The 16,368-nt window shown below is 46.7% G+C and overlaps 1 protein-coding gene across 2 annotated transcripts in view; it reads right to left on the bottom strand.

The window, feature by feature from the left end:
* Positions 1-15,896, bottom strand: part of ABHD12B (abhydrolase domain containing 12B) — a 30,584-nt gene extending 14,688 nt beyond the window's left edge. Inside the window, exons 1-5 of one of the 2 annotated variants that reach the window (XM_067554760.1) lie at positions 15,892-15,896; positions 5,276-5,403; positions 3,281-3,380; positions 1,983-2,102; positions 106-136 (exon numbers count right to left, since the gene is read on the bottom strand). In XM_067554760.1, coding sequence (XP_067410861.1) covers positions 106-136; positions 1,983-2,102; positions 3,281-3,380; position 5,276 — 252 coding nt within the window. In that variant the 5' untranslated portion in view covers positions 5,277-5,403; positions 15,892-15,896. Of the gene's footprint in view, positions 1-105; positions 137-1,982; positions 2,103-3,280; positions 3,381-5,275; positions 5,404-14,527; positions 14,545-15,891 lie in introns of those variants that run through there. The other variant, XM_067554759.1, reaches the window with a different exon arrangement.
* Between the last annotated feature and the right edge of the window lie 472 nt (positions 15,897-16,368).

Here is a 16,368-nt window from a genome sequence, read left to right as displayed (position 1 = left end):
TTGATGACATGTCTCTGCTTATTGTAGTTGTTACCCTGGGAAGTGCCCTGGGAGACCAGCTGGGCTGTGGGAGTCTCAATACCCACATGTATCGGTCTGACCTACCTTCAGCAAGGAAACTCGGTGCCCTACAGCCCTGTTTTAGAGTTTAAAAAAAAAAAAAAAAAAAAGCTTTAACAAGGATTCAGTGATTATAAGAACGTGTCTTGTTCATCAGTTGCACTCGGATTATAGGCAAGAGGCAGAATGGAGGAAAGGAAGATTCTTTAAAGAAAGCAGGAAGCTGAAATGCTCTGAAGTGTTTTTAAAATGGATTAGCCTAGACAGCTTTAAATCCAAGCATCACATAGGAACGGACAGTTTGCAGTTGACCACTGTCACAGGGAAGAGAGGCTACGTGTCATAAATGAGTTGGCCTATACTGTCATTGCATCAGCCCCAGGAAGTTTTATTCACCTTCAGTTAGACCCAGAATTGGTGTATTGGCCTCTAGAACCACAGTGCTACTCTCTGTACAACTCTGACAGATCGAAACAGACCAGCGTGTACAATGAACCTAACATTTCTCCAATTTTTCAAGTGCCGGTTTCCATGCACAAGTTATTTTATAGCAGAATTTTTTCCCCTGTTGATTAGTGGTCAAGTTAATAAGTGGTTGGAGACAGTCACTACAAAATTTGGGAGTAAAGACAACCAAGCAACACGAAGCTAATAAAGAAACTGGCTAATATTTTAGCACCCACGATGCTATAAAAATTGATCAGCATCTCAAAGACTTAAAGTGAGGGCCAGCAAGACGAAGCACAGCACTCTTCCAGTGCACATGCCCCAATTTTGGAGCACACAGGCACAAAGTCCAGAGCTGCTGAAATACCAGAAAGAAACCAAGGAGGCTCTGGCTATTCAGTGTGGTTTAAACCAATGTCTTCCCCAGGGGAGAGGAGATTTAGATCAATAACTTTTTGTTTTCAGACACCAGCCAAATAAAGAGCAGAGTTTAAAAGAAGTCCATCATGCACCTTTCGGGTCATTCCAAGGGGATAGGACAGAAATGCCTCAAGACTGGCTATCACGGGGCCACACAGAATATTTAGCCAGGATTTCAGGGTATGAGTGCAATACACAAGCTGGGGAAACTCCTGCCCTGACGCTCACCCATACATCCCCACTGAAATAAGTAGGTTGTACAGGTGCAGTCAGGGCTGGACTTGGTTCAGAAGGAGACTCCATGCATAGGGGGATGCGTGACAGGAGAGGGCACAAGACAGAGGCAGGTGAAGGACAAGATGAGCAACTTGGACAGAGAAGGGGGGATGTGAGGGGGAGAGTGAAAGGAGACAGGAGCAGAGAGGCAGGAAGGCCCGAAGGAGAAGTGGGCAGGAGTCAAGGCAAGAGACCATCAAGGCCTGGCCTGGAGTTTTTGCAATGGAAGGAGGAGAGGACGTGCAGATGGAACCGGCAGGCTTGTGTGTGTGTTGTGGGGAGGCAAAGCAGAGGGCAGGCATGGTGCACAGGGGAGGATGGAGGAGTTGTGCATAGTAATGGAGAACAGACAGGCAGGCAGTCCAGTCCGACATGCTGAGTTAACGGCTTTCTCCTATCGGAGAATTCTAACTGTTATTAAATCTTGATAGTGGGGAAGCCCCACGGCGCTAGGTCCTGTGCAAACAGCGCCTGCCTCAAGAACTTACATCTTAGAAGACATAAGAGGTGGTTGAGACAGAAGTGGGGGAGGAGTGGGTACCAAACCGTATTTGAGCCACATCATAAAGCCGCCGGAAGGTCAGAAACAAGTCTGCCGTCTCTCCATTGGAAAGGTCACACGAGGGAATCAGCAGCGTGTCAGCAGAGCTGGGGGAGCTTAGCGTTTACAGCCAAACTATTCCCGCTTCCAGCTGACAGTACCAGATGTTACCGTCACAAGCAACACAACACACCCAACAAGGACTGATACTACGTTTGTAGGTTTTCATATGAATCACCTGTTAGCCCCATTGCCATGGAGATAAATTATAACGGGATTATCATCTGCAAGGGTTTCTTCATACCAGCTGTGGTCCTTCCCTTGAGCTTCTCTCCCCCTGCTGTCAGGCAAAACATGCCTAAAAGAACGGAGAACATGTAATTAACAACCCTGTTCATGTGCATCTGGATTTTCCATTACTGATCAAAGGAGACGTGCTACTGCTTTTCCTGGATCAGAGGCAGGGGAGATGAATAACTGTATTCAGTTAATGGCCTTCAGAACTCAGGCAAGCACAGCTTTTTTGTTATGCAGAGCCCAGCCATTTCTCTGTCCACTATTCTACACTGAAAACCCTTCGGCAAAGGAAAAGTAATGGTTAAATATTTGGTCTAGGTTTTTAATTCAGCAGAACATAATGCAACATTGTTTCTGTTTTTAAAATAGCTACATCTCATCACAGCCAAGTAGGGGGAAAACAGCTACACTGTGACCAGGGAAACAGACAAATGGATTGGGATACATCAGCTGGTGGACAGAGTCCAGGAATACTGGAGAAATACTGAACATCCGATGGAGGGACCAGTGCACACGCGGCTCTGCGACACGCCGTTGCTAGATGACCCAGACTGACGGTCAGGGCAGATTTTCATGACCATGCACGTGTGCACACTGACTCTGTACCGCAGTCACCAGTGCTGCATCTGTGTGATCCGTCACCTTGGTGTACACGGGCAGGCGGCTGGACAGGCTATGTGTACACACACAGGTCTGGTCACCAAAGAGTCGAGCCTTTTACATCAAGACCTAGCTACTGTTCTGACTGTTCACTACGACACAGCACGCTCTGGAGACATGCAGGATCTTACGACTTTGCTTCAGCACTGAAGGGCACAGCGTTATGCAGAATGACGTCAGAATTCAGTTTTAGCTGGAGAATCTAGGGAGATTTTTACATTGCACGCTACATGGTGTCCAGGCGTCAACTACTACCAGAGACAATCCGTGCTTGCCAACCGGGCAGAGGGTGGGGCGGGACAGAGGAGGGAGCCAGCTTCTGCAATGTGAGCATGCTCAGTATAAGTCAAGCAGCAAATTGGAGGGGGGGAGGGAGACACATGATCCTGTATGCCCCCCCCCCACACACACACACACACACACACACACACTCGTTGCCTCTGACTACTGCTGTAATTTCAGAATTGAAGTTCTTAGAGGTCAGACCTCATCTGGAGATGTTACAGCTCCGACGCTTTCCTTCTGCTAGTCCATAAGACCCTGCACAATCTGGGTGTCAGCCACCATTGCACCACTCACCAGATGCCGACGGTGACCCCCGGCTCCGTGGTGAGATAGAAGTTCACTGTATGGTTCAGCAACAATTCAGGCTTCCCAAAATCCACAAGGGGAAATGCCACTGAGAAAGACAAGTCACAAAATATTAAGGGCAAGTTCTCTGTCTACAATCCCAATGACAGCTTCGCAGTATTATTGCATGTCCACAGTCACAAACTCAGAGGAGCACCTGGCTGCTCAGAAGACGTTTCACATTATTGAGAGAAGAAAACCCAAATTCCCAACCTAACAAGGGTGGAATCTTCTAACCCAGTCAGCTAATTGCTCCCACGGACGTCAACAGGCTTTTAACCATCGCGTCAATGGAAACACAGGCAGGCCGGTGTCAAGCAATTCTGAAATCTTTCCCCCTTCGAGTGTATATTATACATCGCTTCTATATGTGGAAGTGCCATTGTACTTATTTCTCCGACCTCTGCCAGTCAGCCTACACACCTTCTCGGAAAGAGGGGAAAAAACTGCTGTAAACGAGATTCCTGGCAGGAAAGTGTTTCCGTTATTACTTTCAACTCATAGTAACGGACTGGAAACACCAGACTTCCCAACCCCCCCACTAACTTGCCAGAGAGGTGCAGGACCAATGGGTCCTCCACACAGCAGAGGACCGGAGGAAAGGGACTGCCAGTGATTTACTTAATAGGCATCCTGACATCACAGGCTAATCTCAACACTGGAGCCCTGATGCTCCATCCAGACAAGTCTTTCGGTCGACTTTAATGGGACTTGGACCAGGCCTCAAGAGATTCAACATCCTAGTTCCAGCTCTGCCGTTGATTCAACGTGTGCTCCTCGACAATTTGCTCACCTGCCTATCAGTTTCCCCAAATCTAAGATGGGTCTAATACTCACCTACCTGCAGAGGGATATTGTGAAGGTTAGCCAATGTTTGTATGCCCCTTTGAAGGTGTAAGGTCAAATTCAGATCTCATGCAAGTGGGTAATACTTCACATACACCAGAATCTCCTTACAGCAGTACAAACGTATCTCAGAGGGTTAATATTGTTCTTTGCATATTTTCACTGATTTCTGGACTTCTACTGCATCAAAAGAAGAGTGAGGACTGGACAGTAAAGAAACTGAATTCTTCACCTGGCTTTGCTGCTCCTCTTGTTATAGGACAGTATATCACTGCAGAGTAATTGCATTTTTTATTTGTTTTATTGCATAACTAAATGCAAGTCTCCTGCACTCTGTACGTGTAACAGCCTCAGCGCCCCTGGCGAAGGCAGAGCTTGCTCAGTAAGTTTGTGCGGTTGTTCCGACATACCTTAAGAAATGCAAGTTACAAATAATCCTGATTTCTGTCTAAACCCTTTATTTGGGAACAAGCCTGTGAGATGCAGAGTACAAGTGGGCCCTAAAAACATGGGGCACGGGGAGCGCCACCCCTCCCTTGTCCTTCCGTTAGCTATTCAAGTGAATTCAGCGGTGCTCCAGGCTCCTTCTGCAAATCCCTGGGATTGTGGCAATGATGGACTATGGTAGTACACGTGTAATGCCTCCAGGAAGGTCAGGCCAGTCAGGGACCGCCCACTGTTGCTCACCTCCATCTGAAGCTGCTATTCTCTCACTCCTCAACCCCAATGCATTTCTCATCCCTCCAGACCAGCTGCTCTGCAGAAGGATGGCCAACCTACCCCTCTCACCACACGGCTTCAAGCAGGCCCGTACGTCTGGTTTACATCCAGGTTTGATTTCATGTCCCAGCAACTACCCATACAGCCAGAGACGGAACATCTCTTGACATTAGCCAGAATATCCCCCACGTCGTGGCATTCAGGCTTAGCTCTTGGATTTACTTCCACCCATAGCTTTGATTCTAGAAAAGCGCCGTGCACACTTTTGCTCCCGGGTTGCCCCTTTTGCTCTTTGAAAATAGAGGGGGGGGGGAAATGCAACGAGTTCCACTCCCACATAACTTCTTATCCCTAGCATGAAGTGGAAGGAATACTTACTGATATTGAGAAAGACACACTTGGCCAAGAGTGCAGGAAAGAGACGGATGAGGAATGGAATGGAACCATAAATAATGAAGGGCAGTATGATTAGAGTCTTCAACAAAGGTATCCAGGGTGACCGACTCCTGAAAACAAATAAGTGCCATTAACATGCATTATTTTAAAAAAGCAATATTTAAACTTAAGTTTAGGTTTACGAGTCTTTATATAGGACTTGGGGGGGGGGGTTGTGTGGAGGGGTCAAGTCTTTAGCTTCTGGCCATGATTAAAGAGGGGACTTCAGTTTTGCAGAGGTGAGTTTTCTTCTGCAGCAGCAGGAGATTTAAGATTCTTGCATACGCTATTTTAAAAGAAGTCACTAGAGAGCTTTCTAAGGCCACCAATTGCTATGTATGCTGTTGTATTGCTCAGCAGTGCCACTGCCTGCAGAGGCTCAAATTAACCCTGTCTTTTGTACCATTCGCAAGTCTGGAAAACGATCCTCAGGTACTTCAGTAGGAGCCCTAAACATATGGTTTACAGAAGGCAGCTCGTGCAGGAGGCAAAGGATTTCACTATTCCCACCACCGATGCTCAATAGTTTGTTCAATCCTTCTAAGCCTTCTCCTTTCACAAGAAAAGAGGCAATTAGCCAAGTCCAGATTAGTGAGCCGGTGGGTAGCTTTGGGAGTGGCTTGATGTAAACTGGAGGTGCCACTGGCAAATGATCAAAGTGGACACTGATTTACAGTGGGGTCCGCAGACACACTGTGTAGTCTCATCTTCCAAAAGGTGCAAGAGAGGACAGCATCTGCCATGCAATGTTCTAAAACGGTTCAATGCAGACGATTCTCTCCAGGACACGCTGAAGAATGGAAGTTCTTTTGTGGGCTTGGCAATCAGATGTTTGTTCGGGACATTGGCATTATCCCAGAATTCTTTCCAGTGGGCCACAGGGTTGAATGTCGTGGATCTCTTGAGACATATGTGTAGCACTGGGGAGGAACCGGTGGCTGGGCCCCCACATGGGGGGGGGGGGAAGAGGAGAGGGTACACTTCACCAGGGCCCAGTTGCCCTGGGGGGTCCAGCCCAGGCTGCAACCCCCATCACCAAGAGGAAAAAAATTGAGGCTAAATTGTAGATCATGCCTGAGGCTATTTATAGAAAATTATTTCCCTGTGTCTATGTATCTATTGTCCAGACCTTGTGAGATTTGCTGGCACCAATCAGAAGCAGTGTTCGAGCAATCTCAAGCAACATTGTGAACAGTGAGTTGCGGGGCCGGCTGGCCCAGCCCAGGCCCGTCTCTGGACTAGACAGTGTGCGCTTGTGCAGTTAAACTAGGACTTGTAGTCTGAGACTGAGAGACAGAGGGATTTGTGCTCCTCTCTGCGACGTGGTCTATCATATCAAGATCAAGAACTACCAGTCCCAGAGTTCCTTGTGCACAGGCAGGCGGGAGGGACAGCTGGTGGGAGGGGCAAAGCAAAGCACCATAAGACATGGGGAGCCAGGGCTACTGCCTCTTCTGGTAGGATTTGCAGACCCAAAATATATGTGAGTAAGTGTCTAATTCACTCACAGTCCTACACACACCCCACACTGCCATGTCTGGAGGTGGCTATAAATACAAATCAGGCAGCCAGAAACGTAAGGAGGTAAAAGAAAGGGAACTAAAAGCAGCTAAAGGACACCAATCTATCCTCCAGTTTTTCAAACCAGACCAGGCCTTTCTGCAATCAGGCAATATCCTAACCAGGGAAGCAGATGAACAAAATCAAGATGAAATTGATTTCAATATAGAGACTGTGTCTGTGGCACTGGCAAATGATGACAAAGAAAAGCTGCCAGAACATGCATCATGTGACTCCCATCTAATGCTTGAAGATGGTCAGGTAGTATCACCATTAGCACCACCGCATTCAGAAGGTTTACAAGAAGCGGGAGAGCAGTGCTACACTGTCGGATTCTTGTCTTTTCAAAGACCCAGGCTTGTGGCCTGAAAACAGAACAGATTCTAGCCGTCAAAAACTTGTTCTATCTGGTGTCCTGACTTTTGAAGAAATGCGGAAGAAATGACCAAAAAGTTACAAAAGAGTCAGCAAACTTGTAGGACTCTCAGGCTGGGTGTTCTGTTAAACAAAAATAGCAAGGGGGGGGGAGGACATTTTTCAGAAATGTAGGATATGTAACAGTAATTTCAGAATTCAAACTTTTTTCATGGCTCATGAAATTGTATGGATGGGATGAGGGATTGCGGTGTGTGTATGTGTGTGGGAGGGGGCCCGTGTTACCAGTTTGTACTGGGCCCGGAAAAATGATGCTTGGGCCCTGGCCAGTGGTCGTGGTACATGTAGGTACGAATGACATAGGGAAGGGTAAGAGAAAGGTCCTGGAGGCCAAATATAAGCTGCTAAGTAAGAGATTGAAGGTAGCATTCACTGAAATGCTTCCAGTTCCACACGCAGGGCCAGTTAGACAGGCAGAACTGCAGGGTCTCAATGCGTGGATGAGAGAACGGTGTAGGGAGAAAGGATACAGATTTATTAGGAACTGGGGAACCTTTTGAGAAAGGGGGAGCTCTACAGGAAGGATGGGCTTCAACTAAGCCAAAAGGAACCGGATTGCTGGCACATGAAATTAAAAAGGTCATAGAGCAGTTTTTAAACTAAGGGGTAGGAGAAAGCCGACAGGTGCGGAGGAGCACATGGTTCAGACAGAGACATTCCTCAGGTGAGGATCTATTAATGGAGATTCTCTGTATCTTAGTAAGGAGAAGAGGATAAATTATGGGTAGGATCTGATGAGAAACAGTCAAATGAAAAAAAGAGTCTCATTCAATTACAGCACATAATGGCAGGCAGCTAAAAAGTGATAATTTTTTAAAGTGCTTATATACAAATGCTAGAAGTCTAAATACTAAGATGGGTGAACTTGAGTGCCTAGTATTAAATGAGGATATTGATGTAACAGGTATCACAGAAACTTGGTGGAATGAGGATAGTCAATGGGACACAATGATACCAGGGTACAAAATATATCAGGAGGACAGAATAAGTCGTATTGGGGGGGGGGGGGGGGGGGGGGGAGTGGCACTATGTATGAAAGAAAGCACAGAGTCAAATGAAATAAAAAGCTTAATGGATAATAATTCCATGCTTGAATAATAAGAATATGACAGTAGGATGGTGATAGTGACCAGGATGGTGATAGTGACTGAAATGCTCATGGAGATTAAAGAGGCTATAAAAATAAAAACTTATGGGGGATTTCAACTATTCCCCATATTGACTGGGTACATGTCACTTCAGGACAGGATACAGAGATAAATTTCTTGACACCTTAAATTACTGCTTCTTGGAGCAGCTAGTCCTGGAACCCACAAGAGGAGAGGCAATTCTTGATTTAGTCCAAAGTGGAGCACAGGATCCAGTTCAAGAGGTGAATAAAGCTAAACCGCTTGGTAATAGTGATCATAACATAATAAAATCTAACATCCTTGGGGGGCGGGGGAGGAGACACCAAAGCAGCCCACCACAGTAGCATTTAATTTCAGAAAGGGGAACGCCACAAAAATGAGGAAGTTAGTTAAACAGAAATTAAAAGGTACAGTGCCAAAAAAGTGAAATCTCTGCAAGCTGCATGGAAACTTTTTAAAGACAACGTAATAGAGGTTCAATTTAAATGTATACCCAAAATTAAAAAAACATAGTAAAAGGACCAAAAAAAAAAATGCCACTGTGGCTAAACAAAGTAAAAGAAGCAGTTAGAGGCAAAAAGGCATCCTTTAAAAAGTGGAAGTTAAATCCTATTGAGGAAAATAGAAAGGAGCATAAACTCTGGCAAATGAAGTGTAAAAACATAATTAGGAAGACAAAAATTTTGAAGGACTGGCTAGCCAAAGACTCAAAAAATAAAATAAAATTTTTTTTTAAGTACATCAGAAGCAACCAGAGGGGCCAGTGGATGATCGAAATGCAAAGAAAGATAAGGCTATTGTGGAGAATCTAAATGAATTCTTTGCATAGGTCTTCACGACTGAGGATGTGAGGGAGATTCCCAAACCGGAGCCATTCTTTTTAGGTGACAAATCTGAGGAACTGTTCCAGAACGAGGTGTCAGAGGAGGTTTTGGAACAAATTGATACATTAAACAGCAATAAGTCTCCAGGAGCAGATGGTATCACCCAAGAGTTCTGAAGGAACTCAAATGTGAAACTGCAGAACTACTAACTGTGGTACATAACCTATCATTTAAATCAGCATCTGTACCAGATAACTGAAAGCTAATGTAATGCCAATTTTTAAAAACGGCTCCAGAGGAGATCCCGGCAATTACAGGCTGGTAAGCCTAACTTCAGTACCAGGCAAACTGGTTAAAACTCTAGTAAAGAACAGAATTATCAGACACATAGATGAATATGATTTATTGGGGAAGAGTCAACATGGTTTTTGAAAAGGGAAATCGTGCCCTACCAATCTACTAGAATTCTTTGAGGGGCGGATCAACAAGCATGTGGACAAGGGTGAGCCAGTGGATATAGTGTGCTTAGATTTTCAGAAAACCTTTGACAAGGTCCTTCACCAAAGGCTCTTAAGCAAAGTAAGAAGTCATGGGACAAGAGGGAAGGTCCTCTCCTGGATCAGTAACTGGTTAAAAGATAGAAAACGAAGGGTAGGAACAAATGGTCAGTTTTCAGAATGGAGAGAGGTAAATAGTGATGTCCACCAGGGTTCTGTACTGGGACCAGTGCTGTTCAACATATTCATAAATGATCTGGAAAAAGGGGTAAACAGTGAGTTGGCAAAATTTGCAGATGATACAAAACAACTCAAGATAATTAAGTCCAAAGCAGGCTGTGAAGAGTTACAAAGGGATCTCGTAAAACTGGGTGATGAGGCAACAAAATGGCAGATGAAATTCAATGTTGATAAATGCAAAGTAAAGCACATTGGAAAACATAATCCCAACTATACATATAAAATGAAGGGGTCTAAATTAGCAGTTACCACACAAGAAAGATCTTGGAGTCATTGTGGCTAGTTCTCTAAAAACATCCACTCAATGTGCAGCGACAGTCTAAAAATCTAACAGCATGCTAGGCACCATCAGGAAAGGAACAGATAATAAGACAGAAAATACCATATTGCCTCTTTATAAATCCATCTATGCCTACATATTGAATACTGCGTGCAGATCTGGTCGCTCCAACTCAAAAAGAGATCTACCAGAACTGGAGAAAGTACGGAAAAGGTACAGAAAAAAGCAACTAAAATGATCAGGGGTATGGAACAGCTTCCATATGAGGAGAGATTAATAAGACTGGGACTTTTCAGCTTGGAAAAGAGATGACTAAGGGGGGATATGATAGAGGTCTATAAAATCACTAAGTTCATGGAGGGATAGGTCCATCAGTGGCTATTAGCCAGGATGGGCAGGGATGGCTGTTTGCCAGAAGCTAGGAATGACCAACGGGATGGATCATTTGATGATTACCAGTTCTGTTCAGCCCCTCTGAAGTACCTGGCAATGGCCACTGTCAGAAGACCATATAATGGACTAGATGGACCATTGGTCTGACCCAGTGTGGCCGTTCTTATGAATGAGAACGCTTTAAGAACTTTAGCCAGATCCCAAAAAAGCCTGAGAGATTTCAGGCATGCCTTCGGATGGATCTGGAAATCTTCCTGAATTGGTATGTTCAAGTTGGCCATGGTTCAATTGTACTCATGAGTAACGTGTATCTCTCCCTGGATTAGGGGTGGGTAGGGGAAATGTGTGCCAGCGTTGGCAACCACTGAACAGGTGTTGATTTTAACGCTCCAGTTATGCTTCTCATTATGGCTTTAAACTGCATGTCCAGAGATTTGGTACCTGAGCTTCCCACAGTATTCGGAGGCTGAGTATACTAGTGCTAGCATCACTGTTCAGACTGTATGCCCATCAGTGCCCATGCTGAGCCTAAGAGTTTTCAGACAAGGCTAGTCCTCGCTTTTACCGATTTACTCGTCTTTTCCAGTGGGACTTTAAAAGTCAAGCTTCTGAACCTTTGATATTAAGCAGCATATAATTATCTCCCTTGCATATGCTACTCAGTTTTTAAGCCTTATTGCTTTCCAGGAGGCAAGATGCATTTGCTGTTTGAGATAGCTGGGCTGACCTAAGTTCTTTCCACCCCACCATGCTGATTAGCAGGAGTGCTGAAAGCAAGACACGAGAAGTAATTCTTCTGCTCTACTCTGCGCTGATTAGGCCTCAACTGGAGTATTGTGTCCAGTTCTGGGCGCCACATTCCAGGAAAGATGTATACAAAATGGAGAAAGTCCAGAGAAGAGCAACACAAATGATTCAAAGTCTAGAAAACATGAGCTACGAGGGAAGATCTAAAAAAATTGGGTTTATTTAGTCTAGAGAAGAGAAGACAGAGGGGACATGATAACAGTGTTCAAGTATGTAAAAGGTTGTTACAAAGGAGGGATTAAAAATTGTTCTTGTTAATCTCGGAGGATAGGACAAGAGGCAATTGGCTTAAATTCCAGCACGGGCAGTTTAGGTCGGACATTAGGAAAATGCTTGATAACAATGGAAGATGATAGGCAGAGTGGGGACCAACTGCAGAGAGCCTTGGACGCAGAGACAAGTAGCTTATGTTTGACGTGCTAGAGAAGGGGGAACCAGCCTTAGTGCATCATCTTGGGCAAGTCACTTTCTCTCTATGCTTCAATCCCATCCCCGCCCCCAATCTGTCAGATGAGGATAAACACCGCCTGTTTTGTCTATTTAGGTTATAATCTGTGGGCCTGGGATGGTCTCTTACTATGTGAACATATAGCATCTGGCACAATGGGGTCCCAGTCTCCAAAGGATCCTTGAGGCACTACAAGAATTAAGAGTTCTTGAAGAGGGAGACTCAAACAAACCCAACCCCCTAAAAAATGCAATAAGGCATTTGCCACACATTCTTCTGTTCCTTCTCCTAATCAATGCCAAGCCTGCAGGCAATAGGACTATCCTTATGGGAGAGGATAAAGATCCTAATTATTTGAAAGAGCCATTGCAAACGCTTCGGCTTCTCTACAAACAACACAGTGAGCTGAGGGTCCATTGGAAAAGCAGCATTCTTTCAGAAAGCATTTGAACATGTTGTGAGCAAACATTGGTTACTGCACCAGGTACAGTTCAAGCCATTTCTTTACAAATGCAGTCACTCTGTGCATGCAACCCCTGGGTTTTGAAGAAAACCTGGAATCACCTATTAATTGCTTCAGCTTTATCAGTAAAATTAGTGCAGCACAAAGCTGCTCTGAAATGTATTAATACCTGAAAGGGATGAATACACTAAACTACAGGAGATTTTCCAGATTTATAGTCCCAGGTTAGTAGAAAAAGTTCACACTATCACTGGGGAAATGAGGTTTCTTACCAACTAATGATGCAACTACTGAGTTAAGTAAAAGGGCTTCCCACGCATACACAGTCATACACTAACAGGAGTTACTTTGAAACAGCAATCAAGGCTTTCCCAGAAGATGCTGTTATTGGATGTAGCTCTAACTTTTATGAGGACTGTCAGAAAACATTCAGACGCCACAGGACCATGACAGGATACTTATTCATCAGGAAGCAATCTAGCTATTCGCCAGTGTAAGCCTGGCTATACTGGTGCAGTCCATTGAGATAGGCTCTGAATATCTCAGAGGTAACAGGAGGTTTTTTTATCTTCAAGTTAGAGCTATTTTAACATAACTCCTGTTGGAGGAAGGACACAAATGTGGGGAGTGCTATGGCAACGCAGGAGAGAGAGAGAGAGAAATTTGAGTACAAAAAGCCAGAATCTTCAGTTCATATCAGCCAAAATACTTCAACTGGAGTCAGCGGAGTTACACCAGCTGAGGATATGACTCAAAGAGTACAAAACAGCTGAGGCCAAATGGGTATAAATTCACCGTGCATTTAAAAGCAGGGCAGATTTTCCTGATAGCAGGACGGCATAAATCTGTATCAGTGCATAAGAAGAGACAGTCAGGAAGAAAGCAAAGGAAGAAGGGATAGTGGAGGAAATGGAACCCAGCAGGAAAGATATCAGAGGTGGGGTAAACACTGTGGATGGATGAAGAGTTATTACAGAAAAAATGGAGACATTAATAATCACCCTAGAACAAGACAGAAGCATTTGACTGAATGTGCTGACCAGGCATCCCTCCGCCTACAATGTGACAACACTTATTACTACCCTCATGGCAGGATTAGTTATTAGGTAATTGCTGATGTTTGGCTGATAGCTGAACATGCAAACGCATGTGACATGTAGGGTCACAACATCAGAGCCAAGTTCTTTCTATCTTGCGCAGCCCCTGGGAAGTCAGAGCTGTACAGAGGTGAATTTGACCAGGCACCAAGGAGTTTATAATCGAGAGCAGGAATGCCTCTCAGACAGGAATGGAGGAAAACTTGCTTAAGAACGTAGCTGGCCGGGAGGTGAATTTTAACATTTTAATGCATTTTATGGATGGTTTTGTTTTAGACGGTGTGCGTTCTTCTTTTCATGGTCGTAAGAGACACGTGCCACATGTAATTTAATACAATTGAATTACTCCACAGATTTGTACTGGGATACGGGGCCTGTCATGACTGTCAGTACTTCAAAGTGAGCCCATCCATTACTACTATTTGTGCTGTATGTGACTGGGCAAGAGGAATTATGCGTCCTTTACTGTCAGTTTGCCACTTTTCACAGGCGCTAGATACCAAGGAGGCAGGAAATGACGAACCACTACTTTTCACCTAAGAGAAAAATCATAGCAATTCAGTCTGTTTTAAGGTTTTCTGATCCTAGACATTCATAGTTGTAGACTCTCTGGATAAACGACTCAGAAGAAGGCCCTTTCAGAATTTAGACAGAACGCTGAATTGCTTTCCATATGTCCTAGGTGACATACAAACAAGACGACAGTTCCTGTCCTGAAGGGTCTGCAACTTAAGAGAGACTCTTAACAAAAGGCAGTTAGATCTAGGAAGGCCAAAACCACAGGCAGGAAAATGACAATTTCAATTTAAACTCCCCAGTTTGAAAGTGAGAATGTGTGTTTTAATACGCTCCCTAGAAGGCAGCAAGAAAAACTAGGAACCTGTCTTCCGTCAATTCCTTGCCATGGCCTGTGTTGACTAAGCCCCTGGAGCAGGAACCATACTTTGTATGTTTATGTGAGTGCCAAGCACATCCTGGCAACTACCAAACAAAAAATTATGTCAGAACACTGGATGCATACATAGCTCAGAACAGCTGTGAGAATTGCTCAACAGACGCCATGAAGAGTCATCTTAGACAAGACAAACAGCACCACCGTGTCTAGATCTTGGAACAGAGTCCATCGGCCTACATAGAGATGAAACAATAATTAAAGGTAGGGTGAGGAGTGATTAATTTATGCAGAAAGGCTAGAAAACAATGGGATGGAATTTGAAGGGGGTAGGCGGGGAAGAGTCAGTGGAGCTCTGATTGGACGAATACTAAGCAGGATTGTGAAAGCAGCACCCAGTAGCTCTTTCACATCTGCCAAACCCAAGGAGCCAGACAAAAGTGGTCATTTGAATTGCTTCTTTAGGGTTCCCAGTGTAAGTATTATCTAGTCTAGTCCATGTTCAGAATTTCAGTAAACAGTATTAAATCAGCAATGGTTATCATCTGGGGTTATGCGCTGACCCTCCTTTCAGATCTGTGATGCTCCTCAGAGCAATTTGGGCCAGTTGTAAAGCTTTAGATATGTACAGCTTTTGTTTTAATAAGCAGAACCGAACGTGGCGGCATACACCGCAAGCCCAACTTTTAAAGAAGGCAAACACCTGTGCACAAAGCAACCCCCCTCTACACCAGCAGCTACGGCCAGCGGGTGCACCAGCCAGCAGTCGGGCTCCCGTGCATTCATTTCGGCAAGCCACTGCAACAATTGCGTACGCAGACAATGACCCGCCGACGTGTAAGTGAGCCTCTTCCCCACTCGGCCCTGCGTGGCCGGTTGCTAGCCTAACGTAACGTTAATTTAAAAACTGAAAAGGGAACAGGCCGCACGCCAGCATCTTCTTCCCCCGGGGCAGAGCCAGCAGGATCCTTGCCGGCAGGGCGTCAGTTCTCAGCCTGCGGAGGGCACACGGGAACGCTTGTGGGGCTCGCAGCTGCTCTGCTATGCCTGGTAACATGGGTTTTATTCTGCAGCATGGGATGGGAACCGCCCTGAAGAGAGGAAAGCCACAGCTCCCTGCCCCCAGGAGGCCTGCAGTGCAGCATGGACCCGGCCAGGGAGATGCACAGCACCCGGGGGTCACCAGGCCGCCTTGCATCCCCCCAGCTGAGCAGGGCCAGATGCCAGGTGGGGGGGGGCTGGCAGAAAGGGGAGGGGGGACCCCCAGGGAAGGGGGCCAGGAGCGCACGGGGGAGGATGGGCGACCTGCAGAACTGGGGGCTCGAAGCAGCAGGAACAGAGCCCGACGGCACGGCCCCGTCCCGGGGGCAGGGATGGGGAAGGGGGGAGACCCCCGTGGGGGGGTGCGCTCCGCAGAGGGGCGCGGGGGAGAACCGGGGACCCCCAGTCCGGGCAGAGCCGCGGGGGGGGGGGCGGGGCGGAGCGGGACTTACCGCCGGGGCCGCGGGCAGCCCGCGGGGGGGTCTCCAGCCCCGCCGGTGCCGGTGCGCTCCCCCCGGGGCCGCGCCGCCCCCCGCTCGCTCCGCCGCTTCATGCTCGCCGCTGGGCCGGGGCGGCCGCCGCCGGCCGCTTTTATAGTCCGCGGCACCCGCGGGGGGGCGGGGCCAGGCAGGGCCAGGGGCGGGGCCAGGGCACCTCAGACCCGCCCACTCCACGATTTCTCTGCAGTGTCTGCCTAGGGGGGGCGGGGCCAGGCAGGTTCAGCCCCGCCCCCTCCAACCTGGCTAGGAAGGTGGAGCTATAACCTCTTTAGCCCCGCCCCTCCGTGTGCCCCGCCCCTGCCTGCCCTCTCGCTGCTGCGGCTGTGCTGGAGGCTCCCCCATAGCCTCTTCCTGCAGCACCCACTGGCAGGCTGGACAGCTCTGGCCCATGGCCACCACCCCCCCCCCATCTCTGTGCAGGGGCAGCCA

This window comes from Emydura macquarii, unplaced genomic scaffold, assembly GCF_026122565.2.
Source record: "Emydura macquarii macquarii isolate MOO-44397 ecotype Brisbane River unplaced genomic scaffold, CSIRO-AGI_Emac_v2 contig_1551, whole genome shotgun sequence".
NCBI lineage: Eukaryota > Metazoa > Chordata > Testudines > Chelidae > Emydura > Emydura macquarii.
Note: the sequence above shows the minus strand (reverse complement) of the source record. Positions and strands in the feature narration are given on the sequence as shown.